General features: G+C 43.1%; 1 protein-coding gene across 2 annotated transcripts; it reads left to right on the top strand.

Annotated features, from left to right (window-relative positions):
* Positions 1–1,096: 1,096 nt before the first annotated feature.
* igsf10 (immunoglobulin superfamily, member 10) lies at positions 1,097–15,660 on the top strand. 2 transcript variants are annotated; one of them, XM_074642247.1, is made up of 10 exons: positions 1,097–1,315; positions 1,982–2,237; positions 3,558–3,687; positions 4,240–4,630; positions 5,553–6,323; positions 6,449–8,248; positions 8,339–9,853; positions 10,814–11,717; positions 12,747–13,113; positions 13,197–15,660. In XM_074642247.1, the coding sequence occupies exons 2-10, from the start codon at positions 2,035–2,037 to the stop codon at positions 14,727–14,729; spliced, it is 7,614 nt and encodes a 2,537-aa protein (XP_074498348.1). In that variant the 5' UTR covers positions 1,097–1,315; positions 1,982–2,034; the 3' UTR covers positions 14,730–15,660. The 2 variants fall into 2 exon arrangements, with proteins under 2 accessions (XP_074498348.1, XP_074498347.1); XM_074642246.1 differs by having other exon boundaries at positions 1,097–1,319.
* Positions 15,661–16,195: the final 535 nt, after the last annotated feature.

Genomic DNA, 16,195 nt, shown 5'->3' with positions numbered 1-16,195 from the left:
ATGTTTTATGGTGTGGATGCGGAATGTGGTGAACCAGCAGCTTTCTGAGAAGGAGCGTAGTATTTGGAGGCCAGAGACACACATTGTATGATTTAAAAAGTGTTTACAAGCGAATGACTCAGAAACGTCGCTGGCGACAGCCACAGTGAGTCACCCGCAAATAGACGACACGCAGACTTTAACCTGGAGGTCAGTCAGTTGTTCTAATTTTAAAATTGTACCTACACATTTAGGACTTCAGGGTGCTACATGACACAATATCAAAAGAATTTACGTCTAACACATGTTTTTGTTTCACTTTTTTAGCTGTGAATTCACCATTATTTATACAATTTAACTTAAAAGTCTTGGACCTAAAAGTAAAAAAAAAGACAGACTTGTCCTCTAACATATCTGATACAGTTGTACCACTAACACTAACACTAGTAGCATTTGAAGGAAAAGTCTTCACCTCTAAATATGCTGATTTGTGGGCACAGAGGGACTCTTGAATTTCAACAAACTAGTCAAAAGCATTGGATTTTGGATAGAGACAAAAACAAAAGAAACTGGCCCCCACATGCCTGGAACAATGGTTGTTTTGTGGTTTTTATCATAAGCGGAACACACAAATACAAACAAAGGGATTTAAATGTCCCATTTTTGTGGGGAAGAAGAAAGTAAAATGCTTATTGAGCTAATCAGTTACACATTTTGTCCTTGACCATAATGACTGAACGGTGCTTTCATCTGACACAAAGAGTTTTGTGGCGTAGACAATCTCGGGGCACATGTCACACACATGTTATGTTATACCATGTCCAATTTTAATCATGCATATTATTATGATAGAGAGCCAAAGTCGATCATAAATCACATCAGGGAAGCATTTCAATTCTTCAAAGAAGTGCTTCTGTGGAAAACAATTTGGTGACCTACTTCCAAAACCTAATCACATTCCATAAATCACATATTATTGCAATTAATATTGTCCCTAGCAATTCAGTTGAGGAAGTCTGGAAGGTGTTTATCAGATGTGGGGTATTTCCAGCAGAGTTTTTCCAGGTTGCAGTAGTTACTCTAGGATTACATTACAGCAGAGTACAGGGGGGCGGAGGAGACCATGTGTGCTCTCAGCTGCAGGAGCTCACACAGAAATGACTCCCGTCCCTCTGCGGCTCACACACAGTGCACTCATCTGAAGAATCACACTGGACAACTACTGAAAGTGAATGAGGACCTTTTACTCTTTCATTGGGATTGACATTGGGATTGACATTACTACAAGTGCAGCAGTTCCGTTTTCTACAGCGGTTTAAGTGCGGTGAAGGAAACCGTAGGTGATTCACATTTTTTTTTTTTTTCCTGATATTACAATTGTATAAAGCCTAGACAGAGAATGTTTATGTTTCTTTGCATAAGATTTTGCATGTGACATGTTTATGTTTTTTATGACTTTATTACTATTCTAACTATGTGTGCTCTTACTCAAAATACCTCCTCTGTACGTATGAATAATAATATATAAATTAATTTATTAAAACTAAATAGGAATACAAACTGGAAACGGTTGAGTGTGACATGATGGACATTTTTAGAAAAAAATAATCTATCTATCTATCTATCTATCTATCTATCATCTATCTTTCTATCTTTCTATCTATCTATCTATCTATCTATCTATCTATCTATCTATATATCTATATATCTGTCTGTCTTTCTCTGTCTATCTATCTATCTATCTATCTATCATCTATCTTTCTATCTTTCTATCTATCTATCTATCTATCTATCTATCTATCATCTATATTTCTATCTTTCTATCTATCTATCTATCTATCTATCTATCTATCTATCTATCTATCTATATATCTGTCTGTCTTTCTCTGTCTATCTGTCTATCTATCTATCTATCTATCTATCTATCTATCTATGTATTTATCTAATCATTGGTAGTGATATTTGGAGTAAGTTCTCTTTAACTCTGTGCTTCTCTTTCCAGGTGGGTTTCATTAATGGTTCAGGATAAAGTCTAGCCCCTCTTGTCCGTGCACAATGAGTGTGTGTGGCTGCAGCACCTCATACCTGAGGAGGTGGCTGCTGAAGACTCTGTTGTTCTTGGCTGCTGTGCAGCCGACGAGCGGTGACTGCCCCAAATCATGCGTCTGCCACGTTCCCACTGAAGTGCACTGCACCTTCAGATACCTGACCGCAGTACCTGACCACATCCAGCCAGCTGTGGAAAGAATTAACCTCGGGTGAGCTTTCGCTTTCTCTCCGGCTTTTGACAGCTTGGAGAACTGCAGATACTCTCTGGGGGAAGACAAACGATAATTGCATTGATTGATTTAAACCACTGACTGTATAAACAGGAATAATATTACAAAGACACAGTTAGCTACTGCATTTTCAGAGTTTAAACTAACAAAGCTATAACATCACTGGTTGGTAGTAAAAACAAGTATATTCAATGTTATATATATATATATACAATAGAATCTTTTTGGCATCAATGGGCAAAAATGCCATAATAACCTTTCAGCATATTGTAATTCTGAGAGAAAATTAGACTTCTGCACCTCCTCATGACTCTGTTTTCAGTCTTTAAAAACTCTAGCCTGTGACAGAAGACTTTGGCCAATCACAGGTCATTTCAGAGAGTGAGCTTTCCTATTGGCTGTTCATTCAAAGGAGGCAGCTGTCAATCACTCGCGAAATCCGATCAAAGGTCAAAGCAGGCAGCGTTGATCAAATATGAATCAATATTCTGTTACTGTAATGTCTATTTCTCTTATAAAGTGTTTTAAAAACATCTTGTAGTGTACTGTTTAACTGTAAAATTAGAAAGCTTGCTCCGGCTGGTGGGCGGTGCTTGGTATTTCCTCAACAGATCTCAACATGGCTGCCGGGTCACAAACGTTCTCATTTTACAGCTAAACAGTACACTACAAGATCTTTCTGAAAACATTTGAGGGGAGAAATAAGCATTACAGTTACAGAAAATTGACTCATATTTGATCAGCGCTGCCTAGTTTGACCGTTTGATCGGAGTTCACGAGTGACTGACAGCTGCTCAAGGATGGCAGGCTCCAGCTCGGCTCTGATTGGTTGTTTTCCTCGGTCTGTGAAATCTTGCAGATGCCATTAGGAGCACCGGATGACACCGGAGGACACAGGGGCACATGATTTTTTTCAGATTACCTGCACTACTGTTAGAATATAGCAACCGTTTTAGAAAAATTAATTTTTTGAATCATATTTGCTCCAGTCTCACCTACCTCAGCTTATATTGACATCACCCAAACATTTTTCACCTGTCAAGGCAGGTCAGCTTAAACTCGTTAATACTTCTTGTAAGAACATGCATTACCATAATATCATCCTTCCTGTACCAGCATAACTCTCACATCTTCAACATGAGCAGAGGTCTAATCTGGAAAAGTAATACAAAACACATGGGTGTGCAGGGCTTAAAATTTGACTATTTTCATTATTCATTAATGTCCATAAAATAGTAATATATATAGATACATTTGAGATTATAAACTGAAGTCTGCTTTTCATTTCTCTGCTTTTAGGTACAACAGTATAACTGCCTTGAGAGAAAACGATCTTTTAGGACTTGAGAACATAGAGTTGTTGATGCTGCATAGCAACGCCATCCACAGTATTGACGACAGAGCCTTCCAAGACCTCAAGTCCTTACAGGTATAATCACGTGTTTGTCAGTCTCTTGTGAACAGATTACAGCCTTTCTTGTAATATTGGAATACAAGTTCGCTGTACATCAAAAGCATACAGTATTGTGAAAAGCATGCCAGTATCCTATGGTTTAGTCCTTGTACATGATGAGACACAAACATCATGAATATACAATGTTACTTCCAAAATAATCAAAATATCAGTACAGTATTACGTAGTCCAGTACATCAGCACCACAAGCTTCAGACCACAGAAATGTGAGAGCTAATTTAACTCCTCTCTGGCACAGTCTTCACAAAAAACACCAAGCTTCACAAAGAGAGCATTATTATGCGGCTTTCATAGTGGATTGTATTCCACTTGTATTTATTTTGTATTAAGTATGCTCTCAAATAACTTATTGCTTGCACTTTTCCAGACTAAATAAACACATTTTCTGCTGTCTAGACAACATTTCAATGTATCTCTCAATAATGTGCTGTTGGGTGTTAATATAATAGTCGTAAGTCAACATTCTTTTTGATAAACATCTCCAAATTTTCAATCACGTTCTCACAGGTCCTGAAGATGTCTTTTAATAAAGTAAAGGAAATCAAGAAAGAGACATTCAAAGGCCTGGACAGTCTGCTGAGACTCCACATGGACCACAACCACATTGACTTTATCAGCCCGGATGCTTTCTACGGCCTGACCAAACTGCAGTTGGTCCATCTGGAGGGGAACCGCCTCCAGCAGCTCCACCCAGACACATTCATCACACTGAGACACAGCCAGGTGTTCAAAGTGTCCTCCGTGAGAAACATTCACCTGTCGGAAAACCTCCTCACCACTCTGCCCGAAGATATCTTCTCAGGCTGCAGCCAGTTAGAGAACCTCTTCCTTCATGGCAACCCGTGGACGTGTGATTGTCGTATGAAGTGGTTCTCGGGGTGGGCACAGAGGAACACAGGTGAGGAGTGTGTGTTTGCTTTGGAGCAGTCTGAAAGCATTTATAGAGGTGTAGCTACATTTACTAGTAGCTTTAATGGTACATGTTCACAGGGGCGTTTTTTATTGCGAGGGATCACCTGGCTTTCCAGTATTGGACGCTTGATGGGCTATCACTAGACCCAAGGCACTCTGCACCTGATTGGAAGAACGCTTTCCCTCGTGAGCTGCTGCTCCCAGCTTTCAAACCAGAACCAACATGGTGGCTCATTTGGAAACTTTCTTCTCTTATATCACAAAAATAGTTCACCGAAATGTGTTTCTGAAAACATTTTATGTGAGAAATAAGCCATGCAGTTGCTGAATCTGTCTTTATTTTAGATCGGCAACACTTAGTTTAAAAGTTTCTCGGGAGTTTTCAGAGGTGGCGAGTCGCGTCGTTTGCGTAAAGTACCCTTTACGTCAACTTTATGCAAAGGAGAAGCGGCCAACGTGACGCCCCATCTCTCAAAACGCACCGCCACGCTTTCAGAATGCATTGCGCGGCTGCTTTCATAGACAATGAATGGGAAGCATTGAAAGGACGGAGCCTGTGAACATGTACCACAAGATACATCTGTTTAATAAGTTATTCTACTCACACTTAAAGTGGTATGCTTTTCGTGGATGGAATTGTATCCAAAGCTAGAAAGGCATATCCAAGGGAAACATATAAATCTTTGCAGAGAGACATCACTGGAGGCAGAAATCATGACATCTTCTCATCATGAGGGCTACAGAAAACACTAAAGCGTCAGAGGAACACTAGTTACACCATTTATGACTTGGCTAAAGTAAAACTAGATCAGTTTTGGTTTGGCAGGCCCATAGTGGGGAAACTGTAAATGATCTTTTCTTACATGCGAACAACTAAACGCATCATCACTCGATTTAAATGTTTCCAGGTGTGCTGAAATGCAAGCGAGACAGGAGATATCCGAGAGGCCAGCTGTGTCCTGTTTGTGAAAATCCTGCCCCTCACCACAACAGACCTCTATCCCTCCTCCCCGGTGATGGCTTCACTTGCACCAAACCCTGGATCCAACCTCATCTAAAGCAGAAAAACATCAGCCTTGATGAGGGGGACTTTACTCCAGTTTCCGCCAAAGACTTCATTGCCCCATTGGGCTCCATACAAATGAACCTGACCGACCAGTTTCACAATGATGCCAGCCTATCCTGCACTGTCCAGAGGCCCTCTGCTTTCGAGAACCTGACACAAACCTTGGAGGAGGCCGAGGAGGGAAACAATGTCACTGTGCTTACCGCTGGCATAATTACATATTTGGTGTGTAACATTGACCATGAACACATACAGCAGCTGTGGCAGATCCTGGCCACCTACAGTGATTCTCCCATGACACTTGAGAGAGGCGTAATGCTGGCCAGAAGCCCAGAAATGGTGTACAGGTATAGTCAGATAAAAACAAAGGAGGCAGAGGAAGGAATTCACACAAACATTGAAACTGACATTAAAGCCTCCCCTGCATGGCTGATGCAGGGAGAGGTGAGCTTCCAGCTGGACCGCACTTCTACCACTTTCTCCACTCTGCACATTAAGTACCAGTCTGCAGTCAACCTACGTGTGGAAAATACATCACCTAAGAGGGACCACTATTCCTGGACCATGATCAAGCGAGATAATCAAACCAAGACTGAGCACGCTGTAATTACAGGTTAGAGATTAATACATAATTGCTGATTTTATCTTCACTTCAGTCTAATGTACCTATAATTAAACTGATGCATGAAAATCTACTGATGACAATTACTGTAATCATTTTTAATTTTTTTTACGTAGGTGGTGTGGCGCAATTGAACTGTCAAATCCAGGGTGAGCCAAAGCCTTTGTTGGAGTGGATTTTACCAGATGGAAGTAAGGTCAGAGCTCCTTATTCCAGTGAGGACAGGAGGATCATAATCACAGCTGACGGGAAGCTCACTCTACGGGGTGCAGATGCTTCAGACACCGGCCTCTACCGGTGCATCGCCACAAACTACCTGGATGCAGATGTCCTCGTCTTTCGAGTGACGATTCTGTCCCCGGATGTGGAAGAAGCTGAGGTCAACGGCGTCCAACTCTCACGGCCACTGGGTGGAAATCTGGTTCTTGACTGTAGCTCCTCAGGGAGTCCTGAGGCCTCGGTCCAGTGGGTTCTCCCTGATCACTCAGTGCTGGACAAGTCTCACGGGAACAGGAACGTGTACGAGAATGGAACCTTACTGATTCAGGGTCTCACAGCGAGGGACAGAGGATTTTACAGGTGTTTGGTTTCTAATCACCTGGGAGCTGATCTGCTCGTGTCGCAGGTGACAGTGATTGGAGAAACATCTGAAAAGGTGACAGTTTTGGACAGTGAGGGCTCACGGGTAGAAATAGAGGACAAGGTCGACCCTAGCTTGACTGAAAACACCCTCAATGAGATCCCCTCTTCCAGTCCCTCTGACAAAACCAGTCAAGAATCCAGGACCAAAACCTCAGATCGACCTTACCCCAGACTCAGGTCACAGGATAGAGGAGGTGGTGGAGGTAGATCGGAACAGAGAAGGAGGGGGAAAAACAGCAACAGACGCATCTGGAGTAGTAGGGTGTTTGATAAAGCTTCCAGGAAAGTGGACCCACGGCAATTTGCTGAATTTATGAAAAAGGCTCAAGGTGGGTCAAGAATAAAGACTGGCACAGAGAAAGAGGGGGTAAAATATGAAGACTCAAACACTGGTCTTTCTGGTGATGATGAAATTGGCTCTGGTGAGGCTCATAGTGAAGATCACCTCATCATTGTGCCAAGAATAGTCAAACCAACCACAGACAATCCTCAGAAAGGTAGACTAACCACCACTCAGACAGGTCAGGGTAGTAATGTAGCAACAATGGAAACCACAGTCAGCAATCATGACATACCAACAACAGAGTCATATATGCAGTCAGATTCTACACCAATCAAGTCTACATTCACACAACATCCAACAGAAAGGAGGGAAAGTCAAAGTGATGCAGCAACACCATATCACACAATTTCACCCAATGCAGGCTTTTCTAGTTTTGATGAGACCACTGATTTTTATGCCCTGGAAAGAACTACCAAGCCAAACAGGCGCCCGGTCACTCTCCAACTTACTGTGACAGACACATCACAAGAAACTCAGCTCCAGTTCTCAGGAGAACATCCCGCAGAGCCAGAGACATCCACCGGGGGATGGCTATCATTCACCACAGACCCTCATGTCACCCCAATGAGGGACGGCCCAGGCCCAGTCGAGCTAGTCGTTCACACGTCCACAGACCCAGAAAGCCGGACAACGTTCACAGCCGTCACCACCACGGAAAGACAGCAAGATGAGATAACCTTCCACACTACCCAAACCATCAAATCCCCCCGTCTGCCCGCAGGATCCACTATCATCTCCCGGCAGCAAATCCAAATCATCCCAAACAAGAACAGCAGAGGAGGGGGGCGTAGGAGGACCTTCCAAGGCCGCAGGAGAATCATTAAACCCAACAGGATCACTGACATACAGTCCTTCATTAATAAACTGAAACAGCCCTCATCGAAGAAGGAAGGGAATGCCACGGTGCCTTATAGAGTTGAACTAACCACAGGTAAGCAAATTGTTTTATTTTTGCGTCATTGTTTACTGTGTGGTATTTTGCATATCTATGTTTCCTTTTTTTCTTTATTTTTCCCCTCAGACTGTGACTGGGATAAAGACAAAAGGAAGACAGCAACCACGGATCTGCAGGTGGTCACACCAACAGCTTCCTCCAGTTCATCTTTACGCAGAACAGAGAGACCTGCCGCTACACAAAAACCTGCAGCCTCTACCACAAACTATTATATTACTTCAAATGCCCCCTTCACCCATACTGAGTCTAGACAAGAGGTTTCCAGTGGCTACATAACCTCTGCTGATGCCCCGGAGTTTGACCCTACGATTGATCCCCTTTTGACCACAAATAAAGAACCATCAATCTCCACCACGACCACTACTACAACCGCCTCGAAGGTTATTCGTGGAAGAATTCCATGGAACAGGCTGTTTGGAGGCAAAGAGAGGGAAAAGATACTTGGCAGGCTCAGGAAGCCATCCATCACCCAAAAAACCTCAACTACAGCTGAAACTACAACAGCCACCCCAACCACCACCCCTGCTGCTATGCCCACCACCACTGCAACCTCACTTTCTGAACCTGAGACTCTGTCCCCATCCAGACACACAGGGACTAAAGAGGGCTCATCAGATGATGACTATGGAGATTCATCCTCTGCAGATTTTAAGTTCACAACACTGCGACCCAGCTTTCACCATCTGACTACTACCATCACACCATATTACTCCAAGTCTGCCCCCACTGCTGAAACACCACCAGAATCACAGACTCTACCTTCCCCACCAACTGTCAAACCGCCTTCAACTGAAAATCCTGATGAAGCGTCATCATCTGGGTCTGGGGGACTACCTGATAGTTGGTTTGTAACCAGACAGAGGCCTGGTGGGACAAGAGGACGGCAAGGGCGTAGAAAGAGGCCCTTTAGGGGCAGGAGACCCTTCAAGAAACCTGCAATTGCTAAAATACACCCTACTACCACAATTGAGGCTTTAACTACAACTATGGAGACAACCACACTACCACAGCGGACTGTTTCACTCTACAAGCCCTTTTACACACCATCTAGGAATGAGGACAGAACTCCAGTAGTCGTTTCCACTGACTTGTATGAGGAATTTGACTGGAGCACATCTAGCAGTTTACCAGCCTATACTACAACCAAGACACCTTTGATTCCTTCAACCACATTCACCCCCACCACCACATTCATGCCAGTTACCACAAAAGTGCCTTACACAACAGCTCGGACCAAAGTCCACAGCAACATCAGACCGCCAACGCAGAGGAACGCTAATCACGGCACTCATAGGCCACCAGTAAGGAATGAACAGGAATACACCAACACCCCCTACAACAACATAGACACACACAATGCCATCTCTAGTGTTTATGATCATGTCACTGGCAATGACGCTACAAATGCCAATATTGCTGGCTTTGAACCCACTACAAAGGTCATGACAAGCAAGCCTAAGATAGTTGGGGGCAATGCAGCCAGCTTCACCGTGTTATCCAACTCAGACGCTTTCCTGCCATGTGAGGCTGTTGGAATCCCTCAGCCAGCTATAACCTGGAAGCGCTTCTCCTCAACCACAGGTACAAAAACAATTTCATTCATTGTTATCATTTAGAAAAACAAAATATGTAGAAAAGGTTCACAGGTGTAGGGTTTAACATCTTTTAAAAACCACGGGAAAAACTGCATTCTTCAATGAGAAAACAGCAAAACGAACAAAAAAAACAATACAAATGGTAAATAAGTATATACAAATCACAATAGGGAGGGAAGTGCGTTTTAAGAAATAACTTAAAGTAAGGGCGCTTTCACAAGCCAAGATTTAGTCCAGTTTAATCTAACTCTGGTGCGGTTCAACCCATGGCGCACTTTGTTTAGGCAGTTGTGAATGCAAACCAAAACAACCTGTCCGAGACCGTTTGCGAGAGGTGGTCTCAGACCGTTTCCTTGTGTGGTTCGATTACAGTGAGAACGTAATCCAACCCAATTGCAGGAAGTGACCCAAAACGCAGGCATTTGTTGAGATGGACACAGGTAAATGACAGGCTAACATGAGTGGGAGAAGACTTATATGGACTTCTGCAGAAATCTGGTATTTGCTTGACATCTGGGCCGAAGAGAACATTCAAAATATGCTAAATAAAGTCCACAAAAATAGTGACGTTTATAAAGTCATATGAGATAAACTGAAGGAGAAGGGATACGTGCGCACAGTAAATCATTGAAGGGTTTAAAGTGAAAAAACGTTGCCCCTGCTCCTTTGTACACATCCCTCAGCAAATTTTTTATTTTTTTTTTATTTGGTCCGCTTAAAATGCGCACTATGAAACCGAATCAGACTAAATAGAACACAAACCAAACTCTGATTCAGACTAGCCAAACAGACTGTGGCTTGTGAAAGCGCCCTAACACTACAGTGGATTTGTTTCTTTTTAAGTTCATTTGAATCCGTATTTGCGTCAGTAATGTTGTAAATACTGTTTTAGCATGTTTTTAAGTTGAATGTTTCTTAGAATAAATTCTCTTTCTCTCTCCTTCAGGAAGCACCATTACCGTTAAGGGGAAGATGGGCAAGTTTGAGGTGTTGAGCAATGGCACGCTGTCGATCCAGAATGCAAACATCAAGGACCGTGGCCAGTACATCTGTCTAGCTGAGAATGATCATGGATCAGATAAATTAATTGTCACCCTCTCTGTGGTGGCCTACCCCTCACGCATCCTGGAGCCAAAAATGCGTGAGATAAAGTCTCATGCTGGAAACACTGTGGAGATGAAATGTAACGCGGAGGGTCGGCCCACACCCATGATATCCTGGATCCTGGCCAACCGAACCCAGGTCAGGGGTCAAAACGCAGTGAAAGGAAGGGTATCAGTATCTGCTGAGGGGACTCTGGTCATTGAGCAGGTGTCCGTTTATGACAGAGGTCATTACAAATGCATCGCCAGTAATCCAGCTGGAGCTGATACTGCTACAGTCCGACTGCAGGTGGTGGCAGCTCCACCAGGTATCGTGGAGGAGAAACGACAGCAAGTGAAAGCAGCTGTAAGCCAAAACTTGTGGCTACCCTGCACCGGCCAAGGCAGCCCTCAGCCGACTATCCACTGGGTCCTCCATGATGGGTCAATGGTACAATCTAATAGACCTGCCAGTGACACAAGGATATCAGTGCACGGGAATGGAACCCTCCACATTGAGGATGTGACTCTAACAGACAGCGGCAAATATGAGTGTATTGCTACCAGCTCTACTGGCTCAGAGAGAAGGGTGGTGACCCTGACAGTAGAGAGGCGAGAGTCGGCACCTCAAATAGTGGAGACGTCCCAGCGTATGACAGTGTTGTTCTTCGGGGACCAGTTGAGATTAAGCTGTTCAGCTACAGGATACCCTAAACCCAGGGTCATCTGGAGGCTGCCCTCTAAAGCTGTGGTGGACCAGTGGCACAGGTAAAAATGAACCCATCAGCACTGAAGAATAGATGGTAGCATTTACAGCGAATTTATCATTAAAAGCTAAAACAGACATTGCTAACATTTTTGACAAAACAGATAAAACTTGTCTTAACAGTTTTAAGGCCATGCTAAACTTGCAAAAAGAACCGTGTGCTTCACTTCAGGATTTAGTAACAAGTCCCCATTCATACACAAAGAACCTAAAGTCTATGGATTGGCATTTCGAAGGTTGGGTTTCCATATTTCCTAGTTTTTGGTTTCCTATATTGACTGTTTGGGTTATCCAAAAGTACAAAATAATCAAGTCAATGTTCAGATTCGTGCTACAGAACAATCTCCATAAATACTGCATATTCTCAGTGTTACCACGAAAGTCAACCGCTGACCCTGGAAATATTTGCTAAAAAATAAATCACCAATAGAGAAACAGGAGGGTTCCTGAAGAATAGTGGCTTGCGGTATATACTGTATCTGTTAACAATTTATATGACCTCCCTCTAGGCATGAAACAAGAGAAAAAAAACAGCTGTGGAAAGATGCTGAAAGCTTGTTATTTTTAAGAAATACATGACAATGCAGCGCTAGTGTTTTTCAATACATCGCCAAGGCCTGGGCTCGGTTTACTGGTCACTTCATAAAATCTTTAGTCTCTTCAACCTCCCTATAGAGTTTATGTGCATGTTTGTTTGGTGCAAATAGTTCAGTTTTCCGCTGTTAGTGTTCATTTTTAAGCATTTGAAGATTTTCTTTGCAACCATAATGTTCTCATTTGAGTTTTCTATTATATGGTTTCCCTTTATTTTAATGCAGTAATATAAAAATTGTTTGCTGACTGTGATGTGTGACCAAAAAATCAGGTAATTGTTTTTCAAGATAAGTTGGTAACAACACACAAACAAAGAGATACCACTATATGAGTTACCTAGTAGATAGTGAATGGTGATTACTTACTGTATATGTGATCAGGCTTGATTCTGTTCCCTCTAAATAGTCTCTCTAATTTTCTGTCATGTGTTTTTCCAGGATGGGCAGCAGAATCCAGGTCCTGGATAATGGTACTCTTATTGTTAGCACTGTGACTGATAAAGATGCTGGAGACTATCTCTGTGTGGCACGGAACAAAATTGGTGATGATCTCCAACTAATGAAGGTCAGTGTGTCAATGAAGCCAGCCAAGATAGAGCCGAAGCTCTATGGAAAGAAGCAGGTACCCTACGGTAATGACTTTAAGGTCGACTGCAAAGCCTCGGGAGCACCAAAGCCAGAGATATCCTGGGGTCTACCAGATGGTACAGTGGTCAACAGCGCTCTTCAGTCTGACGCAAGCAGTGGAGGAGGACGAGCACGACGCTATACACTTTTTGACAATGGAACTCTCTACCTAAACCAGGTATGCAATGGCATGTCATCTTCCTCCATGAAACATAAAAAACCTTTTCAAAAGATTTACATCAATGTGTTATGCTTCTCCAGGTTGGTATGTCAGAGGAAGGGGCCTACACCTGCTATGCTGAGAACCAGGTGGGCAAGGATGAGATGCATTTACATATCACTGTGGTGACCGCTGCCCCCAGGATACGTCCAATCGACCAGACGTATGCCAGGGTGAAGCCAGAGGGGAACATCCGCTTTGACTGCGAAGCACTTGGGGAGCCCAAACCAAAGATCCTGTGGATGCTGCCCAACAACGATATCATTGCGGCATCTAATGAACGCTACCTAATGCACGTCAACGGCTCCTTGGATATCAGGGATGTGAAGCTTATTGATGCTGGGGAGTATGTCTGTATGGCTCGAAACCCTGCTGGAGAAGATAGAAAAGTCTACAAGCTTGATCTAGAAGGGAATCCACCAGTGATCAATGGCTACCGGCAGAACAGGACTGTAATCAAAGATGTAGCTGCTAAATACACCAGGAAATTAATAAACTGTAAGGCTGAGGGTGATCCCACGCCTAGTATCACTTGGATTATGCCTGATAACATCTTTCTGCCAGCACCATACTTTGGCAGCAGGATTAATGTCCACCATAATGGGACATTAGAGATTCGTAACGTGCGGCCGACTGATACCGCCGAGTTCATCTGCATGGCGAGGAATGATGGAGGAGAGGCAGTAATGGTGGTGCAGCTGGAGGTGAGCAGTAAACTCAGAAGGCCGATCTTCAAGAACCCCTTCAATGAACGTATCGTGTCTCGGATTGGGAAAACCACAGTTCTGAACTGCTCTGCTGATGGATACCCAATGCCGGAGATCACTTGGACTTTGCCTAATGGAACACGGTTTACTGGTGGCCAACACCTAGCCAACAATGGGACTTTAGTCATCCACAACACTGGCAAAGACGATGCTGGGAAGTACCGCTGTGGTGCCAAGAACTTCATAGGCTACATAGAGAAGCTGATCATTTTGGATGTGGGGCAAAAGCCTTACATCCTGACGAGGCCTAGGGGCATCATACGCAGCGTGTCTGGAGAACCTCTCTTCCTTCATTGTCTATCTGATGGGAATCCCAGACCCCGAATCCACTGGACCATTCCTGGAGGCCACACTCTTACTCGGCCTCAAGTCCTCGGGCGCTACCAGTTACTAGAGAACGGTACTTTGGTTGTTCAGGGTACAACTCTCCACGACCGAGGGAACTACATCTGCAGGGCTCGGAGCGATGTTGGGGAGGCTGTGCTCACTGTCCCCGTTATTATCATTGCCTACCCTCCACGGATCACAACAGGGCCACCTCCCAGTGTGAGGGTAGTAACCGGGACACCTATCCAGCTTAACTGTGCCGCCATTGGGATCCCCAAGCCAGAGATCACCTGGGAGTTGCCCGATCGCTCAGTTCTGTCAGCGGCAGAACAGGGCAGGCCCATGGGTAGCGAACTGCTCCACCCTCAGGGCACACTTATCATTCAGAGGCCCAAAGCCTCAGACTCTGGAACATACAAGTGCCTGGCCAAGAACCACCTTGGTACAGACTCAAAGGTCACCTATGTACATATATTGTGAGAAAAAGACAAGACTGAGGGAGGACGGTGGCATATACGAATGTAAAAATGAACACTCTTGTGTCTGCGAGGTACAGTGCATGTTTTCTCACATGTGGATTTGTGAGGATCACGGCTTGTGGAATATTATTTTAAAAAGTGACAAACGTGGATTGAAAAAAATAAACATAGCACAAGAAGAGAAAGGAAACAGACATTTTATAGGGAAAACATGTTTTTTTTTAACTGGAAAACCCAGCCTTGGGCAAGAAAGTTGTTATTGTAACTTTGGAACCGGGGGTCTGGAAATTCATAGGTAGTTTTCATTTGGGGTGGTCCTCATGGGAGCGAAAAAGGGCCAGAGTCAAACTTAAAGTGATTTCTCTGACCAGGCGTTCCTGGCCGCACATAATGATACTATTACAGCACATACAGAGAGGGAGAAAGAATTGTGTGACAGAAAAAAAAGGGTCCCGAGAGGCTTTTAATTCGCTTCAGACATTGGCCAGAAGTTGTTGCTGTCATTACACATTGCTTTGTCTTGACACCAAATGAAAAAGACAGCAGGCAGAGTATATTAAAATGTCTTTCGAGAGCAATTCATCGAATTTCGCAGTGGAAGAAAAATAGATTTGTTAAAAAAATATATGAGGCGTGTTTTACACTGGATACATACTGTATCTGCATGGACAATACAGTACTTTTGTCACATCCTATTTCTTTATTATACTTTTTATATTTTCATGACAGTTTAAAGCAGATTTCTTTATGTCTATTTGCAGTGCAGTTCATTGGTCAAAACACACACTACCAATCTATTGTGTTGTACACAAGAATTTACAGTAATGTTATACATTATGCTAATCTGTAATAATACAGTATATGTTTATCTATTTGTAGTATCTACTTTATCGAAGTATGGGAGACAAAATGACATTAAAAAGAAAACATGGCTCATGTCTTTTTAATGTTTTATTGTACTATTTGATAATCGTTTAAATTAGACATGCATCATATATATGAAACATCACTGTTGAAGATACACAGAACTGGCTGTTAATACTAGTAGGCTATTATAATGCTGTTGTAATGAAGGTCATTAGGATTATCCAGTTCACCCTACAGGAGGAGGTTATGGCTCTGGCTGTAGTAGAAATCTTCCAGACACACACAGTTTCAACTCTCCAGCTGTGAAAATAGTTCTTTAACCAGCTCTTCAATGTGCAAGACCCACAGGGGAGCCTTTGATTTTTGTTTGTGATTGAGTGCTGACTTTACTGCCCTCCTGCAATTTATACAGAAAGAAAAGGGAGGATGTTTAGACAGAAAGGGGGAACAGTGACATATATTTTAAAATTCCTGTTTCCAAAGTTAGATTTTAAGGAAAGATAGAAATCTATGACCTGTAACACTAAAACTTAAATTAATGATGGTGAATTAATGTCCTTAGTGAAATGGTCTTCTATTTACTTTAGCATTGTTTGCTCT

The sequence above is a fragment of the Sebastes fasciatus genome, chromosome 7 (assembly GCF_043250625.1).
Source record: "Sebastes fasciatus isolate fSebFas1 chromosome 7, fSebFas1.pri, whole genome shotgun sequence".
NCBI classification, from domain to species: Eukaryota; Metazoa; Chordata; class Actinopteri; order Perciformes; family Sebastidae; genus Sebastes; species Sebastes fasciatus.
The sequence above is the reverse complement of the archived record's forward strand: the minus strand, read 5'-3'. Positions and strand labels throughout refer to the sequence as shown.

Bases quoted from the DNA above. Each gene is read 5' to 3' on its own strand.
- igsf10 (XM_074642247.1), top strand. From the start codon at position 2,035: ATGAGTGTGTGTGGCTGCAGCACCTCATACCTGAGGAGGTGGCTGCTG. The intron at 2,238-3,557 runs GTGAGCTTTCGC...CTCTGCTTTTAG, and splicing joins GTGGAAAGAATTAACCTCGG to GTACAACAGTATAACTGCCT. The intron at 11,718-12,746 runs GTAAAAATGAAC...GTGTTTTTCCAG, and splicing joins GTGGTGGACCAGTGGCACAG to GATGGGCAGCAGAATCCAGG.